Source organism: Plectropomus leopardus, chromosome 4 (assembly GCF_026936395.1).
Source record: "Plectropomus leopardus strain MGB_pleo_1.0 chromosome 4, ASM2693639v1, whole genome shotgun sequence".
In the NCBI taxonomy this organism is placed as follows: domain Eukaryota; kingdom Metazoa; phylum Chordata; class Actinopteri; order Perciformes; family Serranidae; genus Plectropomus; species Plectropomus leopardus.
Genome location: NC_142179.1, coordinates 21,899,741 through 21,921,566, shown reverse-complemented (window position 1 = coordinate 21,921,566; position 21,826 = coordinate 21,899,741). Strand labels below are relative to the sequence as shown.

At 41.2% G+C, this 21,826-nt stretch overlaps 2 protein-coding genes across 4 annotated transcripts in view; one reads left to right on the top strand and one right to left on the bottom strand.

Moving 5' to 3' along the window:
• Window positions 1–12,005, bottom strand: part of homer1b (homer scaffold protein 1b) — a 33,088-nt gene extending 21,083 nt beyond the window's left edge. The window contains exons 1-3 of one of the 3 annotated variants that reach the window (XM_088076844.1): window positions 11,911–12,005; window positions 9,962–10,376; window positions 3,062–3,218 (exon numbers count right to left, since the gene is read on the bottom strand). In XM_088076844.1, the coding sequence (XP_087932970.1) occupies window positions 3,062–3,218; window positions 9,962–9,981 (177 nt within the window). In that variant the 5' untranslated portion in view covers window positions 9,982–10,376; window positions 11,911–12,005. Of the gene's footprint in view, window positions 1–3,061; window positions 3,604–9,961; window positions 10,742–11,910 lie in introns of those variants that run through there. The other 2 variants (XM_088076843.1, XM_088076842.1) reach the window with 2 other exon arrangements.
• Window positions 12,006–12,507: 502 nt separating this feature from the next.
• tent2 (terminal nucleotidyltransferase 2) lies at window positions 12,508–21,446 on the top strand. The gene is made up of 15 exons (XM_042487988.2): window positions 12,508–12,587; window positions 12,906–13,069; window positions 14,344–14,466; window positions 14,599–14,848; window positions 14,952–15,066; window positions 15,143–15,231; window positions 16,550–16,607; window positions 16,930–16,996; window positions 17,246–17,322; window positions 17,467–17,595; window positions 17,694–17,737; window positions 18,497–18,633; window positions 19,778–19,869; window positions 19,991–20,070; window positions 20,184–21,446. The coding sequence occupies exons 2-15, from the start codon at window positions 12,951–12,953 to the stop codon at window positions 20,268–20,270; spliced, it is 1,467 nt and encodes a 488-aa protein (XP_042343922.2). The 5' UTR covers window positions 12,508–12,587; window positions 12,906–12,950; the 3' UTR covers window positions 20,271–21,446.
• The last annotated feature ends 380 nt before the right edge of the window (window positions 21,447–21,826 follow it).

Sequence of the window (21,826 nt, the reverse complement as noted above, 5' to 3'; positions counted from 1 at the left end):
AGCTTGTAAAATGTGAGGATTTGCTGCTTTCCTCTGTTATATAATTGTTAAACTACTAAATAATCAATTAGATAATTGAATATGAATGTTAAAGGGCTTGTTAGTGTCAGCACCATGTCAAAAAGTAGTGCAGTACGGGACAAAAAAAACACTGTATACACAGCAACTACATGGAAAAAGGTCTCCACATCTTTTTAAATATCATGACAGACATACCCAATGACTGGGCATTTCATTTATTTATTATTTATTTAAGCATTTATTTATCTATTTATACAAAAAAAAAATTGATTTCCTACACTTCATAAATTAAATGACAGTTATCAATTATCAGTTCATTTTAAAGAGTGACCATTGATCGATAGACTGCATCTGAGTAAATTGCACAGCCTGTCTATATGTTTGTATGTATGAGTGAGAGACAGGGGAAGGTCTGAGAGAACAGTGAATAGTTTCCTGTCTGCAGCGGCGCAGGCTCACACCCACCAGCACAATAAAATCCATGCTTGGAAAGATAAAAAAGGACTACACGAAGAGCAAGACAAAAACATGCACACACATGTAGAGTGACAACAGAGGCGGAGTGGCAGACAGAAACATCTGATGGGAAGCAACTGGGAAATAAGGGACATGAAAAAGTCAAATCACATGTGAAAATAGTTGAAATGTTGTTAGTAAAATACACTGTAAGTCTGACGATATTTTATTTTTATCTTATTCTTCATAAAACCTGTGAAAAATCCAAAACCAATATATTCAACCTACTAATAACTATTTTCTGGGTATCCAAATATGAATCATTTATTCTTCTGTGCCATTACAGTCCTGTAATATTGTCCAAAAGCTAGAAAAAAAACGTGAGCATCTGTGATCTCATTCCTACTCATCATGTTTTGCTGCTTGGGCAGAAGCCTAAAATGACGCAGGGGCAGCCTGTTGTGTTGTGTCTTTACTTATGGGTTGATGGTTAGGTTGAGGCTACAAAACTACTCGGTTATGTTTAATAATAGATCGTGGTGTGTTGCTGTAAAACACCCGGCTTTGAGTAGCACAAATGCCGTAACCAATGTTGTTGTTTGTTGGTCTCAAACACCAGTCTCTTGGGTCAAAGTCCAGCAGTTGTTGGTACCATCCGCTTGCTGTCACACTATTTAAACTATGACCACTGCTCTGAGCATCTAATAATGACACGGATGGGTTTACATTGGAGTTGGTCGAAAGCCTGACGCATCGCACACAGACAGTGCCCCGAGCAGCGTATTTTGATTCCCTGGGAGTGAGACCAGGCTGGTGAGCCACACTGACACATTGCTTCATAAAGATAAACCTGGCCTATCACTGTAATGCCCAAATTGGGCAGTGTAGATTATTTTGAGTCAGTCCTACATACACCGTCCGACTGCCTTAAATAATTAGTAGCACACCAAATCCGCATCTGAAAATAGTCCCCAACAAAGGCACTATTTACTCCTGTAAGACTAATGCTTGCTGAAAACTACACAACCCAGCTGCTTTATATAGTGAATGCGTCTTTTTTTTTGTTTTTGTTTTTTAAAAAAATCCAATTAAATAGTCGACCCCTTCTTAACTTTATATAATGGTTTTATACATAGGCTTGAAGCACAAGGCACATAGTTTTGCATTTTTACACACTGTACATGCTCAGCATATTATACATATTTATAATTTAAAATATTCACATACTAGTGCAAATTATTCTTATTGTTACTGTATTTCTACTTTCTATTTTTAACACACTTTTTTAAATATTCACATATACTAGAAGTGCCAGTTTCCTATTAGTAATGTATTTCTATCTAATATTTTGACATACTTTGTGCTGGTACTTATTTGTATTTTCTTTAATTCTCTATGCTTGACATCAGTGCGACTGTAACAAACACGGATCAATGATGTATTTCTGATTCTAATTCATGTCCAGGTGCTCATACTCCTGCTTTGTCACGTCTTGATGTGTGATATTGATGCTAAAGGCACACGTGAATGGCTTTATGAGACACAGGGCTTTCACCTAACTCCAATGTAAAGTGCAACAGGCGGGGTCGTGGAAGTCAGAAAGTATTAAGAGACAGACTAGCACATACGTTTTTGACTTTTCATTACATTTGTGGATAATAATAAATATATCTTTTAATTTACATTAGCTAAAATAGGAGGCTGCCTCCTAATGTTATATAATTCACCCTCCCTTGTTAAATAACACTAATGGAGAACAAATTAATGATGATCAATTAGCAGTGTTGTGTAATGGTTGGCATTCTGGTTGGCATCAATACATAATGATGAGTTTGGGAGGGGGAGCAGTCAGTGAGTGTGTGTTACACAATAGTTGAGTGATCAACTGTCTATTGAGTGCTGCATGGTATGAAATGGCTGCTCAATTGACCATCAGAAATGGTTCACACACACGTTTGGTGATCACTGAATGAGAACCCTGCGACCCTGCTCTGCTCGCAGCGGTCCTTCGCCTTTTTGTCCGACCTTCTCGATCACCTGGCTTCACACTTTTCTGTCTTTGCCGCTCTGGTTATTTCTTCCAAACTCCATTCTTCTCACTCTGTCATCTGTTTCTGTCATTTAACTTCACCCCTCCTCTCCACATAACTGGCGGGGGGTTAGTGTGCATGTGCGTATAACTGGTCCATCCCTACAAAGAACTATCTTCTCCCTTCGCTGCATTATGCCCAGCAGAAATATCTATGCAGAATCTCTAACAAGAATAACGTGAGACACAAAGTGTGGTCTCTGAAGTGCAGACACAAATACAGTAGTTGCATGCCTGCACATGATGAAACATGAGCCGTCAGTCTTGGGACAGGCTGCGACGCTGAGCTCTTTTAAGACGTGTTTGGACGTTAGATTCCAGCGCAGAGCTTACTAACATCATTAACACTCAGTAGATCACAGCGCCACTAACATCTCCTGGAAGGCTGTTTTACGTCTTCATAAAACCATGCGGAAAATTATAAATAACACAATGGATGCAGTAAGGGAGGTGTGACGAAAACTGTGTTTTGTATGCGACAAAGTGACTGCTCACCTTGGTGCCATCCAGGCTGATGATGCGGTAGACGTTGCGCGTACTGTCGTAGAAGTAGGAGACGGTGACGGCATGCTTGCTGGTAGGCAGCCAGTTCTTCTTGGTGTTGGGGTCAATCTGGAAGACGTGGGCCCTCGTGCTGTAGATGGGCTGCTCCCTGAAGGGGACGAAGAAGAAGTGGTGAACCTCTTTGTGCCGTAGCACCAACGTCTCACCAAACCCAGCACCAACACTGCAGTTTCTATTGCCCACGGGGGAGTCAGATCGCCCTGGCAACCGAATTACTAACTCGCCATCCTCCATAGTTACGCCACAGAAAGAGAAGCTGTCAAACGACTACTACATTTACTCATTGTCCTGTGGATAACAACCGAGGCTTTAAACTACAGTAGAATCCCTGCAAACACCTTCAAAGTCTCCTCTCATACATTTTTCTCTTCTTGTAAACCAATAAATGCATGCAGCTATAGAAAAGAAACTCTCTGTCTTTCAATCTGTGTGTGCCGTCTCTCCCTGCTCTGATATGGAAATGCCTGCAGCACCGAGCGAGGGTCACACAGGGGAGCACAGAAGGGGAAAGGAGAGGGTTTAAGGCTAAATATAGACAGTAGGCCACCGTTAACTACCAAAGACACACCCCACAGAGCTGCAGTTTCCACACACACACATAATACATGTGCATATATAAACACTGTGACAGAAGTGATGGAATTATAAATCTGTATTTATGTCTGGGTGTATTTGTGGATTTATGCCTCTGTAGCTTAGATTGGTACATGATCAAAACTCCACGATTGGCCCGGTTTACGATCACTTAATTCCTTATTGACCTCTTTGTGACACCAAAGCCAAAGAGAGTCACCCTTATTAATGCTAGAGATTATATAAAAGTCATGTTTGTTTTTTGAGCATCCATCACTCATGCGCCACCTTCATTCTTTGTCCATTTATCCCTCCGCTCCTCGCTTTGCTCTATCCATGCCCTCGTATATTCCAGCGTTGTTGGGGCTTCTTGGGTAATATCTACAGTCAGTACACACACACTTAAAGCGCAGGGTGCAGAGGGAGATATTCTGGGCTGGCAGTGCTGGCAGAGCAGGAGATAGAGAAGTGCTTACACTGCACTGAGGGGGTGATGGGGGACATCAAAGGCTTGCTGTATAAATGAATATTAAAATTCAGCAGCAGCACCCCTCCTGTGTGTGATTAGCCAAGACTGGGAAAGAAAGAAAAACATGGAGACAGGGAGAGAGAGAGGGAAGTTAGACAGGAAGAGAATGATGGGGAATGTGCAGAGTATAGGAAGTCAGAGAGTGAATTTGGGATGATTAATGCCGCTTCACAAAGCTGCTTGTGGAGTGCTGTGTGCGAATTATCATAATCATCGACAGCAGTGTAAGTGGCGGAACTGTGAGTCATTTCAACTCTCTCCCAGCGCACATCACACAGCCACGGCCTGTCCGTATGATCCGCGCAATAGCCGCTTGGCAACTGGCGCCATTTTTTATTGCATAATTTGATGGAGCTGTGGCAAATTCTGTGCTTCTTGTTGCTTGATTGTGTTTGTACCAATCACATCAGCGTTCTTGTACTTTGACTTTTTACACGAACGCCTGAGCCAGAGAGTTTTGTTCCAAAATGACACCCACCAGTTGTCAAAAAAAAGCAATACTCACTCCTACAACCAAACTTTAAAAAGGCAGCACAATAAATGTGACTCAAGTTGAATGCTGCTTTCTTACAAAATGCATCTAACGTTTCTATGGACATTTTGGCTCCTCAAAAGCAGCCATATCCAAACACAAAAAGTCCAGCATGCATGCTATAGTCTGCAGTGATTCTGGTCTGAGCCAATAGGCTGTCAGAGTTACCAGTTATGGGATTGCATAGAGGTCAGTTCAGAACGCGTTGATCCTCTTGCACTCTAGCGATGAACTCCAGCAGTAGCATGTAGGCTGCGTATTGCTACACAGATTTAGCAACAGGGACACAACGAAAGCAGCAGAGAAAGCCTGTCTATCTTCCATCAGTGCATGAGAGAACAGCATACAAGAGTGTGAATGTCAAACAAAAGCTGCACTCTAAGAGGGCGAGAGGAAATGGAAGAGGAAAGACGGAGAAGAAAAGGGGAAAAATAAGCAAGGGGGTAATTTCAGTGGGTTGCGTGGTAAAGGAGGAAGTGTGGAGGAGGAAAGAAAAATAAAGGAGGAGGAAGAGGAGTAGGTGTTTAGCATGTAGAGTGTACTGCGTGACACAAGGGCAGGTGATGGAACGTGAATGTTAAGACAGAGAAAGAGAAGGCAGGCAGAAAGAGAGGGAGGGAGAGTGATGAAGTGAGAGAAGACGAGAGGGATGAGGAGAGCGTGGAGGAGGTGATGAATGTAGGAGAGGATGGAGCGCTGAGAAGATGATGAAGGAAGTGGGAAGCTCTGACTTGCCACACAGGGGGGTGTAAACACAAACTATGGCTGCTCAAATGTGAACTCTCAGGAACCCGATTAGCAGGGGGACGTGTCAAACAGCTACACGAGTGAGCTGTGTGTGAGACACTTGTGCTGACTTCTGTGGGAGGATGATGACGATGATGATGATGATGATGAAGATGAAGATGAAGATGAAGATGAAGATGGATGGATGGTTTAAAAGCCATAAGAAGAAAAGCTATATGCATATACACAGTATGTTGTGTTATAGTATAACACATACTAATAATCTGTTATAGCACGTACAAGTGGATGCAACCGCTGTGAAATGACCCGTTGGTTTGTGGGGTACAGTTTTGGAACCTTGGGTTTGGCATGTTTGCCGTTGCCGTTTTTGTTTTTTTGGAGCTAGTAGTGATCATATTTGGACGAGAGCCTCTTGCCAAAACTTTTTCAACAACAGAGTTATTTACTCTATATGTCATTTTAATTCTGGTTCCAGTTTATACCCTGTTAAAAAAAAAAGATTACTGTAATTTAACATGTTCAAAAATTATTACCTTTTTTTAGTTATTTTCTTAGGTTATTTCAAATGCTTGGTGCTCTATGGTCAGTTCCGATATTCAGAAATAAAAGTAAGTTAATGCTCATACATCTCTATGTAGTCTTTTTCCGACTGACCAAGAATCGGATTGATAAGGACTCAATAATGGAATCAGTATTGATAAATTCTTATCAGTTTCCATCCCTAATGAGAGGGTGAAGCTCTAGAGGAGCGAGGGTGCATCTGTTTGAGAACCAAAGGACACTGCTGTGGTATTGACTTGGCAATCACAAAGTAGCCATTCCCTAAAGCATACCCTGCTTTATCGTTTATTTTACTTTAAATGGGATTATTATTTTATAAAATAAATATCATGCTGCACTGAGGAAGACTTAAGACTATTGATTGAGACCATAAACTCATGAGGAAAATGTTTACTGGGGTAATGAATCAGGTGAGAAGTGGGTCATTCTCTCATATATTTGTAAAATCAGATATATTTTTGCAGCCGCTGGAGTCACGCCCTGCTGGCCATTAGGAAAAAAATACAGGTTTAAGGGCCTTCCGCATTGGCTTCACTTTTCAGATCCGGAGACAACCCGTTGGTTCCGCAAAAATGAACATTGAGTTATTGTTGCTAATGTTGAGGTGGTAAACTGTGACTGTTTTTGAAATGCTACATTGTAGCCAGAAGCTCTTAGTAGGAGTTCATTATTCTGGGGAGCAGGACCAAAGAAATGAATGGATTTTGAAAAGTTTAATTTCTCATAGTAAACCTTTAAATGGAGATATCGCCTTCTCAAGATTTATTTCACGTCAAATTACAGTAATTACTTTAACACGGGCTTTAAAGGTCCAGTATGTAAGATTTAGGGTCATCTATTGGCAGAAATGGAATATAATATTCATAACTATTTTTTCAGTATTTTTTATCATTTTTATAATCTGAAGTAAGAATTTGGGGGTTTTCATTACCTTAGAATGAGCCCTTTATATCTAAATATGGAGCGGGTTCTCTTCCATAGAGTCCACCATGTCATTAACCCAGAATGGACAAGTCAAACATTGGCCATTGGTGTTTTTGCATTTTTGTGTGGGCCACCATAGTTCTCCAACACACTTGGCACATAGGAGAGGTTTTAGTTCTGCAACCCCACCCACAGATGCCACCAAATCCAACGCACTGGACCTTCAGCTCAGTAGTGGTACATTTTGGGGAGAGTGCCACTACTGGTGAACTGATAGAGACAGAGGGTCAAAGGGTCAGTAAACATAAACTGAAAAAACAACAACGTAGTTTCTCACTCACCTAAAGTGGCATCGAGCCATGATTGTTTTGATTTCATTTGTCCGGGTTTTAAGATATTTCTGTAGACTATGGAGACTATGTCTCCATTGGTCTCTATAATCCAAATGTGAACAGTTTTAATTGGAAGATTTTTTTTTACCAAAGAAATAAATGGTTCTTCAGTAAACTGGTCACTGTGATGTTTGTGGGTTTTGTGAATCACACATTAAAATGTAAAAAATGGTATGATATGAAACAAAAACTTCCTACAAGGCTAGAGGCCATGGTTTGTTGTCTTTTGCAATGAGCATAAATCGACCCTTTAAAATATCAGGGCCAATGTCACACATCTCAACTCTACACTACACATGTTAACATAGCTATTGATCAGTGAACAACACTGAACCAATGCCTACAGGGCATTTTGGTATTTCATATGAGCGCGCGCACACACACACACACACACACACACACACACACACACACACACACACACACACACACACACACACACACTAACAAACACAGATACACATCTGCAGTTCCAGGAGTAGCAACAGGTGTTGCCTATAGCGCCTCTTGTGCTTCAGGGGCTTGATACACAGATGTGAGCTCTCAGTCTTCGAGTCACAGTGTGTAACTAGCGTGCACACAAGCACAAACGCGCGCACACACACACACACACACACACACACACACACACACACACACACACACATCAGTTTATACCACAAAAGGCTGCATTTTATTTTCTGCTTCAGTGTGTCCCCTTTAACTATGCACCTGCCCCTCTTTCTCCAAACACTGACAGTGAAACAGAAGCATAATGAAACAGTCCATCTCAGGAGATCTTAATTTTACCCTTTTACACCACCAACTCCACCCCGCCTCGCTTCAGAAGTTGCCCTTGTTTCCACAGTTTCTCATTAATTCAACAGAGGAGAGCCTGAAGGCAAGTAGATCTTATTTAAGGAAGAGAGAGGTCATTAATGAGAGAACTCCCTGTTGCTCTACCCACTGGGAGCGGCTTGGATGACCTGAGATGTAGGCTACCTACGAACACTCCCTCTCTCTCTCACACACACACACACACACAAACAAGCAAAGACAAAGACACAGAGAGAAACTGAGTCTGTCTTTGCATTAACTGTATTTGCTCAAGGAAGTAAGAGCACACCAGAGAGTGTTGATAGGCATCTCCAGTTCTCGTCCAATGCTAATGTTCCCCTCTGTGCCATTACCATTAGAGCTGTAAGTGGCTTGGTATTCAGCCACGAGGCCGGAAGTGAAATATGACTCTGTCTGTGCCATTAGTGCTAGACAGGCAGCCAGACAACAGATCTGCACCTGTAGTGTGCTTCCATCTCATCTGCACCTGCACAAATCCAGACTTTAATGCATGCACGGTATGCAGCATCGAATCACAGTTTACAATTTATTCCGTTGTGGATCAATTGAGTCATTGAGTCAGTTGCATAACAGTAACTTAGTCACCAGTATGGCAGAGCCCAGTGGAGAGCTGAAGCTGAGTGGGAGACTGCTGAATGATGTGCTGCCCACACTGTAGGAGGGCAGAGTGGGCGCCTGGGAAGCCTCCAGTGTATTGTAAATAGTTAATGCAGGAGTTTTGGCTGATGCCTTGAAATCGCACCATGCCTGTGCCATATTGTTAACCTCCTGCTGTGCAATTAATCACAATGAACTGCAGGAGACAGCTGTTAATGAACGACAGGCTTGGCGGGGGAGAAATGGACCACTGAGCTCAGGGTTAGGGGACATGCAAATGAGCAGCGCTGCGCACTAGGCGGTTATTTCATTGATGGGTGCCTGTTGTTGAGGATGTGTAAGGCAGCGGCCACTGTGCTGCCATAGAGACAGGAAGCCACTTTCTGTCACTGGAGCCTTGTGCAGCTTTGTAGCTACTGACATTCCCCTGCTTCTGACATGATACTGCTACCAAACCTCCTGAGGACAGCATGTACAGCACATCAGATCCGTGTTTGAGAATATTTGAGAAGAAATGCTGTTGCCTTCTTTCTGAATTACATAACTGTCTATAATGTAGGTGGGGAGTAAACAGCGGAACAGAGAGACCTAGAAAAGCAGCATCTTTATTCACTCTCTCATTGTTCTGGTGCAATAATAGAGAATATAAGCCTTGCTTGATGTTGGTGAGAACACCCAAAACCCCTCCAGTTTGGGAGATTATCCCACTATTTTGATCCTAAAAGTTTGACCATAGGGCCACTTCTGCACCAGCATTTGTGTGCAAACACATTAGGCCTAAAGCATATTTCTATTTCACCAAATAGAGCTTTTTTAAAAGAGGAAAAAAAGAATATTTTGCTTCATTTTATGTCTGAAAATGTGTTTTAGTGTGCAGCACATCAAGGCCGTCACATCACCACTCACCCACACATGTCAGACAGCCTACCTGAGCTATACATCCACCATCAAGTTTATTAGACGTCATGAAAGACAGAGAGATACATTTTTTACGCATACAGCAGGGTCATTATTGTGTTATGCGTGGATGTGGTTTCCATGGAAAGGGAAGGAAGTTCATCCCCTGTGAAGCAGCCGCAGCTGATATGAATACAGAAAGGAGGGAACTGTCACCCCGGTGGGATAATAATCACACTTACCCCATTGTTAAGGTTGACATGGAAGCCGACACCTGATCACTGATCCTTTTCACTGGAAAAAAAAAACCCGTATCTCTGGGACTGGCTGCTGCGTATGAAGGTCTTCTCTCTACACGACAGTCTTCAGTGTATCACCGTCGGTGCGTCTGCAGGAATTTGATGACAACTGGTCCATTCCCCTCCGCTGTAGTGTCACCGCATGAAATCACGCATACATGTCGTTGTGCACATGGCACGCAAATCAGATCTTGTTCTCCTGCTTTGGCGCTGAGGGTTTGTTGGTGATGATGGAGCAGCGGCGGCAGCGCTGTGGGAGATCCAGCACTGAGTCCAATGGAGATCCGACAGGCGCCCTGCTGTTGTCGTGTGAATTACAGATCCTCGCTGGAAGGGTGGAGAAGCCCTGCTGCCTGAACTGGGAAAGACAACCCTCATTTAGCCACTAGATAACGCACAGCATCGCACTGTCCACCCGCGTCTCTCTCTCTCTCTCTCTCTCTCTCTCTCTCTCCTCTCATCATCATAGGCTCACAGCCTACACCCCCACTCTCTCGCCCAGACTACAGCTATTTCACAGCTCCACGCACTCAGTATTAGGCCTACCAATGCATTTCTATAATAAAGCCAATTTCTGACTGTACATGCACCATCGATTCGTGCCTTTTTTTTTTTTTACTGATTCACGTGACAAATGCCTGCGCTCCCCATCAGTGCTGGCGTGTGGGATCATTCGCATACATTTAAACTATCCTGCAGTCTATAGCTGTGTCTCTGCGTGGTGCTTTATTGATCTATCCACAGACCCCTACGTGCACCCCCCTGCCGGCCCCCAAAACCGCTCCACATCTGGCTGATGCATCCGCTTCCCTCCCACTCACATCACTGTCAGCATTTGAACTGCCTACGTCACGACACCGTCCTCCGCAGTGACGTCACTCGGTGCTCAAGGGACTGATGCCATTTCATGCTTTATTGTTTCAGGAGAAGTTTATTGGGATTGCGCAAAGAAAAAACGTCATTCCAAGGCTGTGATGTGTAATTTTCCTCCCATAAATATTCCGAATATACAAACAGCATTTGTAGTGTATTATCTACATTATTATCCGGTGAACTGCTCCCTTTGATAAAACAATTTAATAATAAACAACCAAATAAATAACCTAGTGTATGCTCCATGAGTTATTTGGGCTATTGTCTGTCAATAAATCAATTGTCTTTATAGCAGCCTCCAGACATGTCTAATCTAGAAATCTATGCTAATTTAATCAGCATTTCACTTTGAAATTACTGAACACTTATCAATATATTATAATATATGAATTGTATGCCTTGTTCCCTATTATCAACTTATTCTTTTATTGGCTTATTCTTCATATTCTCTCATCTTGGGTCTCTGTGGACTGTGTTATGATTTCTTTGAAATGCATAATTGGCTCTGTTCAAGTAATAAAAAGTTATTCTGGGGCCACAACTAATTCTGAATCTTGGGCGCAGGAGGAGACAAGTCCTCTAAGAAGGGTTACAGTCTATTTAAAAATGTTCATGCATCATCTTATGTTTTAAATCAGCCATGTCTAGAATAACCCATGGCTATAAACCTGAGATTCTAGAGACTCATATGATCCTGAAGCTCAGGTAGTCGGTATGGAGTTGCTCCATAATGAATGAATGCAATGACGATGGACACAGTGGGTCACATAACCTACAAAGCTACGGCAACAGTACCAGGACTCATTGCAATAACAAAAACAAAAAAAGCATTTATAAGGTCTCTTAATAATTGTGTTTATAGATTTAGTGCCAGTTATGACTGTCATCCTATTGTTTTCTCATCACTTTTATCTAATCATTGATCCTAACCCTGAAATACAGTTTGTGCAAAAGATAAGTTTAAATGTGTGGATTTTTAACATTTTAGGCCTTCAGCAAAACAGAAGAGACAGACTTACTGTAGTAAAGATGTCATCTAGAGAGAACTCCTGAAGCTGCTCCACAAACAGTGGACAGTGAACAACCTGACTGCAGCCATGATGATTTGACCAGAAAGCAGACTCATCTGTTTCACAGCTCTAAGGGACTGTTCTTTATATATCACAGCAGGGTGGGTGTGTGGCATGGGTGGACTTCAATTTGCATAGATATATATAATGACCCTCCCTGGAGCTACAAATATTTTTCCTTGAGCTTCCCTGAGTGACTGTGGGGAAAACTGATGACCCTCCCTTGACCATAAATACCTCTACCACAATAACCATACTCCACAGTCTCTAACCATGATAAATGGAGTGAATTGGGAGAATTAGAATAAGCAAAGAAAGCTTTTCAAACCCATCTGTGGGTTTGGGGGCTCTGAGTGTAGGCTATTTAAAATAAATAGAAAATATGACCACTTAAAATTAAATGTCCATCTCCTACGCCAAATAAAAAAAAAACAATGCTTGAAAATACAACTGATCTTGATTTCACACCAAATTATTGATACAGTTGAGTTTGGGGTGGATTTTCCCTTTAACTAGCAGGGACACGTCCCCTTTAAATCCAGCCCATTACGTAATGGCATCAATGCGGAAGCATGTACTCAGGAAACTAACAGCTTCAATTTTGTTTACATGTGACATGCTATTTGGTAAGTGTTACAGAGTTCAGTTTTTCGGCAGACACTCTCAACATTCAGTGACATTATTTGTAGAAACAGTTTTAACAAAAACCTACAGCAAAACCGTTTTAATTTGGAAATATAATCGTTCCTGATTTTTGAATTAGCCAGCATGGCTAACGAGGGATGAGCTAACAGTAGCTCGCCGTCTGATCACTGATAAGTTTCGGTTTCCTCAGTAAGTTTTCTTGGGATTGCATTTCTTGTTTGGCGGTGAGCTCTGGAGTTACTGGTGATAGCTGCCGCTCTTCTGTAACCGCTGACATTAACGCAGCAGCTGTATTTTAGGAAATCAGCGGAGTTTGATGCTGGAGCTCTGCGAAGAACCGCAGCATGTTTCCCCGCAGCGCTGCGCCGAGGGGGCACTCAGCTTACCGTCATGGCCCGTACCCGCCACCTCCTGCACCCCGGTGCTACGATTACAACCACCGAAGCCTGCCTGGGGTCGACAGGTGAGCCCAACAAACACACCGTCTGTAGTGTTGTGCCAGACATCATCGGTGATAGTGTAGTAGACGTATAAATGTTTAAAGGGAAAGTACGCCTATTTTCAAAATCCATACATTTCATTCCTGTGGTCAAAGAAATATCAGTAAACACGAAAAACACGCCGAAATCAAAAACTACAGTGCTTAATCTCAAATTTGTGACGTCTTAGGGTTATAGATGACACTGAGAGCAGCCAGGGGAGTGTGCTCAGTATATGGGCACATTTTCTGTTTCACAGCTGACAACACTGTCATTCAGTAAAGCAGAAAGAAAACAAACAGGGTTTAGGTCCACGAAATTAGTGGTGAAATGCAACAAATGAAACAAAGTAAATTTACTCAAGTACTTTACCGTACCTTACTGTACCTTATGAATTTGAGGTACGTGTACTTTGCTTGTGTATTTACACCTCATACTTTAAACCCACTACATTTCAGAAGGAAATATTGTACCCTTTCACTGCACTTTATTTATCTGACAGCTTTAGTTACTTTACAAATGAATATTTTTGTATGAAAAACAAAAGTAGGGTTTATACCACATGAGGTTGATTCACAGAAAATTAAATGCCAACCATTTTGATAAACAATTGTGTTATTTTGTTTTCTTTAAAATATAATTTTGACTTTTGGGGGATGTTTTTCTTTTTTTTATGATTTTGAGGTTTATTGATTTTATTTTCTTAATAATTGGAGTTTTGGGATGTTTTTTCTTTTTTTTTTTAATTTGATTGGGGGGTGTTTTTCTATATATTGTTTAAATAATTTTGAGTTTTTGGGTCTTTTTTCATTTGTCTGCATTGGATATTTTTACTTTTAATACTTAAAGTACGTTTTCCTGATTTTACTTAGTTACTTTTACTTAAGTAACATTTTAAATGCAAACTTTTACTTGTAACAGAGTATTTTCACAGGGTGATATTTGTGCTTTTACTTAAGTAAAGGGTCTGAATACTCCTTCCACCACTGTACAAAATCAGGCTCACATTGATTGTCTCTTTGTAGCAGCTCCAGACTTTATACCCTGTGAAGTCATAGTTTCAAACCTATGACTTCACAGGTTTGAAACTCACCTGTCTGGTTTCTGACTTTGAGAGAGACGAGCTCAAGTTTACATATATTGATTGAACTTTCCTTGGCCATGAAAATAACGTATTGGAATTATTCATTTCGGTGGTGTTTCCCTTTAGTTATGTGATTTTGTGTCCTATACTGTAACGTGTGTGTTTGATTGGTAGCTTTTATGCTCCTGGACCGGAGAGATTGCCTCCATATGAATGGACACCCAGACCTCTTTCTCCAGTCCCTCGCCTAGTCCCTCCTCCTCCTCCTCACATACAAACTATGACCAACGGGCGCAAGTATGTCATTTAGCCTTTTATTCACGACTGAATAATCTGTGTCTCATTCTACTATTTCTTTGAACCTATCTCCAATATATGAGCATTTATTATGTCTTGTCATGCATTTCCTTATAATTGTGTTTCTTCCAGGAGGCAGATTGATGAATACACCCCCCACGTTGTGAAGCGCCAACGCCTTAACTCCCCAGCCCACACATCAATAGGTTCCCCTTTACCTCGTGCTCCTGCCCCTCGTCATCATGACCAAAACAGGGCAGGGTCGTCAAGATCAGTCTTTGGTTTTGACAGCCATTTTCTCAGCCCACCCGCCCATGTCCCCCCTCAGGTGACTTCTGTCCCAGAAAGCTCTAACAGCCTGCAGGCTTACGCTAAAGACAAGGTACCGTATGTTTAAATGGACTAAACTGGCTGCTGATGTTTACATTATGTCTCCCTGTATGTGCATGCAGGTAAAGTCAGCGTGCATGTGTTTGTGCTCTCAGTTAAGTGAACAGATGGTGGAGCTTTATGAGGCGTGCCAGCAGCAAACTCCCGATTTGGTCCGTAAAGAGACGATCCGGACTCGGCTGCAGAACGACATACGCAGTGTCTATTCAGGTGTGTATGTAAAACACAGTCGTACTCTGCTGTGATTTTCTGTTGGATTTTCATTCAATAAATGTGTGTCTCACAGATGCACGACTTTACTTGACTGGATCTTCAATGAATGGATTGGGCTGCCGGAGCAGTGACGCTGATCTGTGTCTGGTCCTCGAGGCAAATGTGAGTATCTCTGACTCTGTGCTGTGAGAGTCGTCCAAAATGTGTTTGTGTGTACAGTCATAGACAAAATATTTGAAATGAAGATATGTGAATGTCATGAATGTGTTATTTGTTGATTGGAATAGTTTGGTATTTTGAAAGTCCTTAGAGTCCATCATACTTGGCATGCTTTATGCTTTTGGTGTCTGGAAGTTAAGATAAGAGGAGGACCTGGATGTTATTGAGTCATTATTAACAGTCTGGTCCAAGGGTGACACAAAGTTGTATTGTCTCCTCCATGATAGCCTCAATATACATGATTCTGTATGCATGGGCTGTAATGTAGCGAAGTGAGTGTAATAGTATTTTCATTTTTTGATATACACCTGAGTCCATGCATATGAGCTGCACCAAGATCTACTCTGGCGTCAGATTTTTTTTGCAATAAACTCAGAAATTCAAGTAAGGACAAGTGAAGCAAGGGACATGAATCCAGGAATGCCATGTATGTGACACTCTGTACACAAGCCAAAAAACATAGTAGTCGCACAGATCCAAAACCTTTTTCAGGCCGGTGCTGGACAAATGTGATAACAGTAAACGACATGAGAAAAGATCAGCACACTGTCATTTCCTCAATTGCAATTTATTAGTGCGTCCACAAGTGACTTTTTGAGCTAATGCTCTTTTTCAGACTAGTCTGCACAAACTTTTTTCATGTTGTTAAACTCTATGCACAAGTGCCACTTTTTTCCAACTAAGCAGTACGTCTGTTATAATCAAATATAAAAGACAAAACAAAGTTTTATGAACTTGGTGTTTACATTTTGTGATAATTTAACGTTTCCTCATTTTTAAAGAGAATGTAATGTAAATTGAAATATGTTGTTTTATATGGTATATTGCTGTTTTTATTGTTTTTAGTTGTCTGCATGATGTTTTTTTATTGTTTGTTTTGTATGTTTTTTTTTAGATCTTCCCACCCAGGGACCTCAGATTTAAATTAGCATTATAGCTACCTCTGGCTCAACAGCTGTGTTGAGCATGGTCCCCGTCAAATTAACAAATAAAATAAAAATAAATAAAACATTAGGGCCACACAGTTACAGTGTGTTCAGACTATAACTGATAAAACTGCTGTATTGATCAGGATTCAGTGAGGGGATCAATAAAGAATTGGAGCAGTTAGAATCCGTAATGGCATTGGTATGACTAGTTTCCATTTCTGAGTTATTCTTTTATTCATGAGATCATCTCGGAGAAGATTGGCCTGAAGGACAAGTTTTACACATCAGATACTCACTTCCTCTTAAACACCGGCATGTTTTCTCTGTTTCAGAAAAGAACTGATGTTCTTCATGCACTCTCTGTCCTCCAAAGACTGTTCAAGTCTCTAAGTGAGTGATAATAAACCACTTCTTTTGACTATCAACCATTTCTATAGTTTAATATCCATTATTTTATATTTCTTAACTTTCACTTACTTACCTACTTCTTACTTTTACCTTTGCTGCATTAAACCAACTAGTTTAACAGAACAAAATCAAACTTTCTGAGGGAATAAAAGTGGGTTCTTGTGGTTGGGTTTTGTTTCCAGATTTTATGTTCTCGACATACTCCACCAGGTGGAGCTGTTACCCGGCATAAAATGAGTTTCAGGTTTACAGGAAATGAAACAAAAACAACCTTAAATCTCATGATGTTTGTTTTGACTCACAGCGTATGTGGAGAAGACTCAGCTGATCAGAGCCAAAGTGCCGATCCTCAGGTTCAGAGAGAGGGGCAGGTAGGAGCAAAAAAGTCATTTAAGCCTGTTTTTACAACCAACTCTTTTCAGCTTGTGGTCCCTGATGGAGGGACCCTGAGGGCCACAGGCTGAAACACATTGGTTCTGCAATAAAGTGGTTCTGTATTTTACAAATGTTGCTGGAGTTTTGACCTCTTTAGACTTTGTTCGCTTTTACGTGCACAGCGAACGTAGGTGAAGCTGTGCCAGAAACCCTCACCCTTCTGTCACTACTCCTCCCCTCTGTAGTGATCTGGAGTTTGATCTGAATATCAACAACACGGTGGGCATCAGAAACACATTCCTTTTGAGGAGTTATGCCTATGGTGGGTGAGACGGTCAATTCTACCTTTATTTTTATGGCACTAACTTTTTAAGATTTCTGTTGACTCATCATTTTGTTCATGGGTCCAGCCGTAGGCTGCGTATTTAGATGAAGGAGTTTTGACTTGCTGTGTGCTCTCTCTCAGCCGATCTCAGGGTAAGACCCATGATCCTTGTCATCAAGAAATGGGCACGGCACCATCAAATCAATGATGCAAGCAAAGGAACGTTAAGCAGCTACACACTTGTGCTGATGGTGCTGCACTACCTCCAGAGTCAGTACAGTCACCCACACAGACTGAATCTTAATTTTTAATCCCCATTATATTTAGACTAATTTTAAATCTCATTTTGTTTTGTTTTTTCTTTACAGCTCTGAAGGAACCTGTCCTTCCCAATCTACAGAGGGACTACCCAGTAAGTACAAGAAGTACAGCTGTAAACTTAAAGGGGTTGTCAGACAACAATTGAACAACAATCTCAGCCTGCATTTAGCAAAAACAACTTAAATAGAGAGTGTAAACTTGCCCTGAGTGTTTGCATTGCAGCCTGTTTCGCCTCTCACTCAATTTTATAAATCGTTGTCTCCATCGGTCACTTAGTTGAAAGAGGATAGTTATACGCACATCATGTAGGTGCAAGGCTATCAAAAAACAGCGTACATGAGGAAAAAAGTCACATCTGCACACTTACTCAGTTTAATTCAGACAACATTTCAATCCGACTTGGATCTTCGTCAGGTCCAAATTAGGATCTAAACATCTTAAATAAGTTTGCAGGCATTACTTTCTTCCTCATTACTCACTCAAATATAAAAACATGGGAAAGTAGGATCTAGTTCAAAAAATACCCTGCAAGTCAGACAACATGTTCAACAGGCAGTTGATAGGAAATACAAAACATTTGCTGCCTTGCAAACACATCTTTCCATTCTCATCCTTTTGAATTATTTATTCATTCATTTCAGTTTCTTTCTAATTGTATTTTTTATTTTTGGGTGGTTGGGGAGGATAGGGTGTGTGTGTGTGCTTTGTCTCTATATTTACTGAAAGATGTATGAATAAAGTGAAAAAAAGATCTGCATCACTTTAACTTTGCTTCGTCCATCGCAAAGAATCTGTCTGAATGTGCTCAGTTTTAAGCCTTTGTCCTTTTGTCCCGTGCCTTGATTTTCAGGAGTGTTTTTATCCACACTTGGACATTGATATGGTTCCAGAGGGACCCAAACACATCCCACCCTACAACTCAAAAAACCAATCATCTCTGGGAGAGCTTCTTTTGGGCTTTCTCAAATACTATGCCACGGACTTCAGGTATCTCACATGGATGTCGCATCACTGAGTCTAGTGTTGTTGTTTTTTTTTGCCTGCTTATTTTCTCACTCTGTTTCCTCATCTCCTGCTCCTCTTACCAACTTCCTCTCCCTCTCAGTCCCCCATCTCTTCTCTCCTTCCTCTATTCTGCATCCTCTTCTCTGGTGTCATGTTTCTGGGTGAGGGACAGGAGCAGGTGGGCCCTCTGGCCTTACACGGCACTAACATGACATACCATGATGCCTGTGTTTGCAGTAAGTGTGTCACCGTGCCGCGCCACAGTCGCAGGGGTGAACTGGAACTCACTGCACAAACATGCACTGATTTCTTTACATTTTGCACTATCAAACACTCAGACAGGCCGGATGTGTTGAGCTGTTGCAAAAGTATGTAGAGTAATGAGCACATTTTTCGGACTTTCTTGGACTTCAGACGATTGTTTCAAAGAACTCATGTCAATAAACTACAAAATTTGACTTGCAAAGACTGAAATCTATCACAGTGAACATTTATTCACATTTTTTGTCAACAAATTGTGTTTGTGCCTTGAATTCCACGCATTCAATGAAGCTCAAGCATTTAAGACTTTAAAATTGAAAAATGGACAATAGTGTGAAGGTTAATATGTTGACTCTCAAGTCTCAGATTTTAAGAAACAACGGATTGCAGATTGCAAAATATTGATTGTTCAGGAGGTTTTTACCAAGAGTGGCATTATCTATAGAGGTCTCCTCCTCTTCAAAACAAACGAACCAGATGAATAAAAATGGTAAAAACACTGAATAAAAAATTCAGCCTACAAATCAGTATTCTCCAAAGCTGTTCAACATTTCGTAGATGGACTAGAAGCCGAGCACCTGCGAATATGTGATCACATTTTTTCTCAGATATCTTAATATCCAGAGGTTTTTACCGGGAGCCCCCCACCCCCTACTTATATAGCATTTCTCAAGACTGTGTCGGCATGGCAGATCACATTTTGGTGGACACCTCCTTGGATCCCCCCTTTTTCAGCTGTCTCTGAGCTCCACAACAGCCGCCGAGCAAAGCAGAGTTGGCATGGCGTGAGAGCTTTGTCATTGTTTGTTTTTCAGCCTAATAAGCACTCAATAATCACCTTGCTTTTGTTTTTTGTGTCTTGCAGGTGGGATAGGCAGGTGATCTCTATACGAGAGGCCAAAGTTTTGCCCAAAGCCAACTCTCAAGCATGGAGAAACAAATTCATATGTGTGGAAGGTAAACATTTGAGTGGACATCAACTGCCACCACAGCTTTACAATAACTGGAGCAACAATGACAGAAATCTCCACAGTAGTGCTACTGAACCAGTGATTTACAGCAGTGTCTTCTGTTTCAGAGCCATTTGAGAAAAATAACGTGGCCAGAGCAGTCCACGAGAAGACCAAGTTTGACACCATTAAAGCAGAGTTCGCTGAGGTACATGATAACTTGCTCTGCTCCTTTCATATTGTCCCTCTTGCTCCAAGCCGCTCTGGGCCAGCCATGAGTTATTCATAATCCTCCTGCTTCTTATCTCTCTGTCTGCGCAGGCGTGTCGGATGCTACGATACAGGAAGGACCTAAACTCGATCCTCCCAGTCAGAGACATCATTGACAAGGAGTTATACAGGAGATAAGGGGTTCCTCTTATTAGACGAGTGGATGGGAGTCTTCTACCTCAAGACAGGCCTGTCCCCAGAAACCGAGAGAGACGTCTGGGATGCGCTGAGAGACGAGCTGCCTCCGCACTTCACAGGAAGGACTCTGAATGGCAGCCTCGGCATCGGTCACATACTGTAGATCCTGTGGCGGTGTTTAAAATACTGTGCTCACTTCCAGATGCTTTGCAGACTTTGCCAAATGATTGAAACTGATTATAAAAATACAACATTTGTGAATCACACCAGAGGGCTCTGAAATTATAATCCTGTCATGGAAACTGGTGACAGAGAGACGCTGCACTCGAGCAGGATAATAAAGGTGCAATCTTGTACGAAAAGACAAAAGAGCCTGCACCCTGCTCTTATCTGAAGATAGTTTAAATGGAAACAACAGTGTTTAGGTTCAAATGGAGGTTTAAATTTGTCTCCTGTAATCTCGGTTTTAGTTGTTCGATCCATACTGCACATACTGAGTCAGTTCTGAAGTCGATGCCAATAATTTGCTTGTGACACAAATACGATTTGTACAGTATGTTGTCTTCAGCCTGTCTGGACCAACTTGTTACATCAAAGCCTTTTTTCTATTTTTCTAGCTCAGTGGTGAAGCTGTTTTGGGTTTAAACACCATAGACACTTTTTTCTACAGCTACTTTAAATGCCTTCTCCTTTACATCATCGCCATCTATATGTTTTTAAGCTCCTCCGAAAACTGAATAGCTGTTATTAAGTCATGTTCAAGTTAGTGTTATAATTTATGTGGCTCTTAGGTGATCATTTTAGGGTTGTGAGGAGGATGTGTTGTATAAATTTCCTGATGCCCATGCAGAATCATATTAATTCAGTATCCGCTTGATTTATTTGGTCGAAAACTGATGTTATTACTATCTGTTATTCGGTTCACTTCATGAATTCATTATTTAAAGGATTTACACTTCAGTGTGAATTAGTTTTTTCGGCTTTTCTTTGGTTAAATTTTTTCCTCGGCCCTTGTTGTACATTTTGTACATTACTGACTTTGCAATGTTTATTTAAAAAATTAAATCTCTGAAGATGTATGATTGTTTTAGATTGTATTTTTGAGCAATGTGTGAAGCCTGCTGAAATTAAGTGCCAAAATCATATTAAAGGTCAAGTTTGTAGGATTTAATGGTATCCAGCAGCAAAACTTAATGATTTCCCGTGTGCCAATCATGTAGGAGAACTTCAACAGCCAATGTGAAAAATGCAACCTGAATGGCTCTAAGCAGAGGCACTGTTGGCGGACTCCGCGGAAGAGGACCTGATCTGTATGTAGATATAAACGGCTCTGTCTAAGGTAACAAAAACATATAGATGCCCCTAATCCTCACACACTGAACCTTTACAGTGGCTTTTTTTTTATTCTTTTAGCTGTCGCTCTTAGTCAGATGTTTTGACTGCAGAGTATTAGACAAAATGACGTTCGATGGTATTTTGAATTTTACGTTTTATGGCTGTTTCTTCTGTGATATGGGATGTTAACAGGAAAAGAAATACGTGCTAACCTTCATCAC